Consider the following 4634-nt stretch of genomic DNA (forward strand, 5'->3'; position numbering starts at 1 on the left):
GCAGATAGGCAGATGATAACAGCATCAGTTGCTGTTACTAGATCTCAATGAACTGCCCTCGAAGAAGCCACTGATCGTGCCTGCTGCTTTTTGCAGAGGTGGTAAACTGATCAGTGTCCAGAAAACGGCTCTATGAGATATTTCTTCATTGAGTCTTTTCTTTTTTTTAGTATTTCAAGGTCTGTGTAGCCTCTTTCCACCATGGTGCTAGGAAAGGTAAAGAGCTTCACAGTAAGCTATGACTGTCTCAATGACAGCAATGTCCCCGTTTTCTCGAGCGGGGACTGCGTCTCAGGGAGGGTGATCATCGAAGTCACCGGAGAAATCCGCGTGAAATCTCTCAAAATCCACGCGAAAGGATTTGCAAAAGTTCGTTGGACTGAATCGAGAAATGCTGGATCCAACACTGCCTACACGCAAAACTACACAGAAGAAGTGGAATATCTGAACCACAAAGACATCCTAATCGGGCACGAGAGAGGTGAGGACTTGTTTTTTGATTTTATTTTCCTGCAGAAGTTCTTGCTTCTCACTTGACCTGGGTGAGATGCTCTTAGTGGGCTCGGGCTCAGTGAAAGGTGTAGCTGAAGGATAACAAGAGTGATAGACACGATTAAAAAGTTGACCAACTTTCATAATGCTGCATTTTCTGACGGCGCTTGTATGTATGATGTTTTTACGCTCGTAACATACAGCTCCGTGGTTGCTTGTTTGTGTCAAGGTGTCAGAATGAATGACAGCAGCTCTGCTCGATGTATTTTTCGAAGTATTTAACGTCCAGCGTAAGATTGGTTTTGTTTTTGCTTCTTTTTATTAGGCCCAGAGAAATATAGCAGTGTTTAGAGTCTCTGTAAGTGTATTTCATTGCAGAACCACATCTTAAAGAGTGTTTCTTTGTAGCTTTTCTTAAGTTTCCCCCTATTGTTCAAAGCGGTTCAATCCTGTTCAGAAAACTGGACCGGGAGAGGCGGGGTAAAGACGCAAGCCCCTACCTCCGGCTGCCTGCCATTGGCTGCGATGTTCATCTGTGGCTGATGACATCATTACCCTGCAGACAGAAAATTCTGCAACTTTTAGATGAAGGGAGGGAAAAGCTGTAAAATGTAGCTACCGGATGAAAGTACGTGCGGTTTGAAACGTATAAGGAGCTGCAGTGCTTGATACTTTGTTCCTATACTTATCCCTGTTGTTAAACCCTTGGTAAAGTGTATTCTGCTAGGCGAAATGTTGTCTTGTTATAGGTGTGTTTAGCAGTCTAACTGTGCTTAACCAACGGTCATTTCTGTACTTTTATTTAGTGCATTTTTTAGTGCAAAAAAGGGGGAGGAAACCCAGACAGTTACGGAAGGTAACATTTATACCGTTACGATAATAATAATAATGAAATATATATACCAGCTCAGCCCTTAAGCAAACATGATAACTCATAAAATGATAGCAATAAAAATAATTTTAATAAAATCGAAAGATTGTCGTTTAAAGTGGAGAAATTGCTGCAGTTGTTCGGAGTATGCTCTTTGATACGTTGTTGCCGTGTAGTAGGTAGGTCGGTACTGCGGTGTCGCACAGTGAATGCGTAATGAAGGCTGGGTGGCTGTGGGAAGCTGCTCGCTCCGGTTTAGGCCGGTCTCCTCCTGCTGGAGTCTGCCGTTTGAGTGACAGCTCTGCACTTGTTTACCACACGGCTGCTGCTGCTGCTGCTGCTGCTTGGAGGGAGGGAGGGAGTGCTGAGCTGGCAGAAGCGCACTCTAGCTGTCCACCTAGCTCTTTACAAAAATCACTCTTTGTGTTTTAACTGAAAAAATATAGAAAAAAAAAGAAAATGCAGTTCGAGACTCGAAATTGTACAACCCTGTCGAAAACTACATTCTTTCTTTCATTCTTCTGCTAGGCAGTGACATTCTAACACAGTTTCCTGTACTTGTGCCCGATTTTGTTTTAATGTATTATTTATTTATTTTTAAAGCGCAGATTTAAGATTTTTGTCGAACCTCCACACCGCCCATAATAGCCTCAATGTATTAGCATCATACATTGGATCTCTTTGATTCACTTCTTTGTTCTTGGGAATAACACCAGAAGAAGGAAGGGAAAAGGGCTCCGTTTCTGACACCATCAAACAATCAACTTCTTTTACTTTCCTCTAAATATTGGTGTACTGTTTATCTCTCAATACATTAACATAATTTTAAAATCGGCCAGATATTATAGTAAATTCCTTTTTATTCTCTTTTTTCTCCCCCACCCTGTGTTTTTTTGTTTTGTTTTTTTTCTGGTATGACTTTCAGATGCCTTCGTAGAGCATTTTACGCAGGTATGGTATATATGTGTTTGGACTATTGTCCTCCTTGTTTTTCAGACGATGATAACTCGGAGGAAGGACTCACCACTATCCATTCAGGAAGACATGAGTATGCATTCAGCCTTGAGCTTCCACAGACGTAAGTGTTTCATAAATATTAGGAGACTTGCAGTTATTTTATTTTGGTTTTTTTTGGCTGTACTGTGATTATAACATTATTTCTCCCTTCTCTCCTGCTCTGCTCTTTTCCTGCAGACCTCTGGCTACCTCTTTCGAAGGGAAACATGGCAGCGTGCGCTATTGGGTAAAGGCAGAACTCCACAGGCCATGGCTCCTACCCATGAAGACCAAGAAAGAATTTACAGTCTTTGAGCACATTGACATCAACACTCCATTATTGCTGGTAAGCTTACCACTCAATTCACTTGACCAGTGAATGAGCCTTTTAGCTGGTGATGGCACTGAATGAAGGAAATAAAAACGTAGTATGAGTCACTTAGGGCATAATTTTCCTAATTATGGGGAATTTCAGCAGGTTACACTGTAGACACCCTGAATCATGGAAAAATAAATACAGAACAAGTGTTGAAAACATTTAGCTGCTATTCATTGTTATAACTATGGAGTAGCTGGTGTTTGATTATCAATCTAGCTTTTATTGTGGCAAAAAATAATGTCTTTATTTTTTCCCCCCACCTTCCCCAGTCACCACAGGCCGGCACAAAAGATAAGACACTTTGCTGTTGGTTCTGCACCTCAGGTCCTATTTCCCTAAGTGCCAAAATTGAGAGGAAAGGATACACCCCAGGTAAGAATAAGTGAATAATTAATGACTTTCTTAGCTATCTCGTAACCAGATAAGCAAGTGGAAGTCCCTGCAGCTTGTGCATTGATTATCAAAAACACACCTGATAAATAAATGTGGATAAACTTCAGCTAACCTGCTTCCTGTCCTTTTAACTCCGTAGGGGAGTCAATCCAGATTTTTGCTGAGATCGAGAACTGCTCATCACGCATGGTCGTGCCAAAGGCGGCCATCTACCAGACTCAGACCTTCTACGCCAAAGGGAAGATGAAGGATGTCAAACAGCTGGTGGCTAACCTGCGGGGAGAATCTCTGTCCTCGGGCAAAACGGAGACGTGGAATGGAAAGATGCTGAAGATCCCGCCAGTCTCCCCCTCCATCCTGGACTGCAGCATTATCAGAGTGGAGTACTCTCTCATGGTGAGCACAATAATGAGGCATTTAGATCACTTTCACATAATCTTTCAGTGTATATCGAGATATTGTAGATTTGGAAGCACAAGTCTTGCTACTTCCAATACACTCCCCTGACCTTACCACCACCACATTATTACTTGTTTTAAGTGCCATTCTGTTGTAGAAGTTATATTTCCTACTAAGTCAATATCTCTTCTGGTAAAGCAGCTGGCTGACTCAGCTCACATTGCCAAAACTAGGCCTTGGATTGCACCAGTTGTTATCTCCACATGCAGCTAAGAGCATTAGCCCAGAATATCTGTGGCAGCACCTGCCATCAGGGTGATTATACCTGCTTTACACCATGAACAGAAATGCTAGGTTGCTTATACCTTGTGTAAGCAACTGATCTCATGACAGTGACCCACATATTGTCAAACTAATGCCTAACCCAGTCCTGGTTCGAGTACTTCTGAGAAGATAAAGGAGCCATTTCATTTTGTGCTGACTGCTCAGCTCCAGAGCCTTTTATTAGACTGACCATAGCCCTTTTACATTTTTTATAACCCTGTATGATATGTTATTTTATTTTTTGCATATGCTAAACTGTTGTGGTGTTCTTATGTCTGTGCTCAGGTGTATGTAGACATACCTGGAGCGATCAACCTGTCCCTGAACCTGCCTCTTGTCATCGGAACCATCCCTCTTCACCCATTTGGTTCTCGCACCTCCAGCGTCAGCAGCCAGTGCAGCATGAGCTGGCTGGGCATGGGTCTGCCTGAAAGGCCGGAAGGTACGTTTGATCTCATTGTCATGAAGCATCTTTTTCTATTTTAATCAAGGGATCGTAATCGCAAGAATGCTGAAGTGTTGTTTCGTCTTCATTTGCAGCTCCTCCAAGCTACGCTGAAATTGTGACGGAAGAGCAGAGACAGAGCTGTCTGGATGTCCCAGCAGCCCGCGAGGAGCTGGACGGACCTCTCTTTGCCTATATTCACGAATTCCGCTTCCAGCCCCCTCCTCTGTACTCTGAGGTAGGCACCAAATGGCAAATGACCTTCCTTTAGAATCTCAAAAACAGTTTGTTTCCTTGAATAAACACCTTTTTTCCCCTCTTTTCCCCCATTCTAG

At 42.7% G+C, this 4634-nt stretch overlaps 1 protein-coding gene across 1 annotated transcript in view; it reads left to right on the forward strand.

Annotated features, from left to right (window-relative positions):
• arrdc3a (arrestin domain containing 3a) overlaps window positions 1-4634 on the forward strand; it is a 7749-nt gene continuing 3115 nt past the window's right edge. The window contains exons 1-7 of the mRNA XM_085181475.1: window positions 1-481; window positions 2360-2441; window positions 2558-2705; window positions 3008-3110; window positions 3271-3527; window positions 4140-4296; window positions 4395-4537. Of these exons, the coding sequence (XP_085037601.1) occupies window positions 202-481; window positions 2360-2441; window positions 2558-2705; window positions 3008-3110; window positions 3271-3527; window positions 4140-4296; window positions 4395-4537 (1170 nt within the window). The 5' untranslated portion in view covers window positions 1-201. The remainder of the gene's footprint in view (window positions 482-2359; window positions 2442-2557; window positions 2706-3007; window positions 3111-3270; window positions 3528-4139; window positions 4297-4394; window positions 4538-4634) is intronic.

Source organism: Neolamprologus multifasciatus, chromosome 12 (genome assembly GCF_963576455.1).
Source record: "Neolamprologus multifasciatus chromosome 12, fNeoMul1.2, whole genome shotgun sequence".
In the NCBI taxonomy this organism is placed as follows: Eukaryota; Metazoa; Chordata; class Actinopteri; order Cichliformes; family Cichlidae; genus Neolamprologus; species Neolamprologus multifasciatus.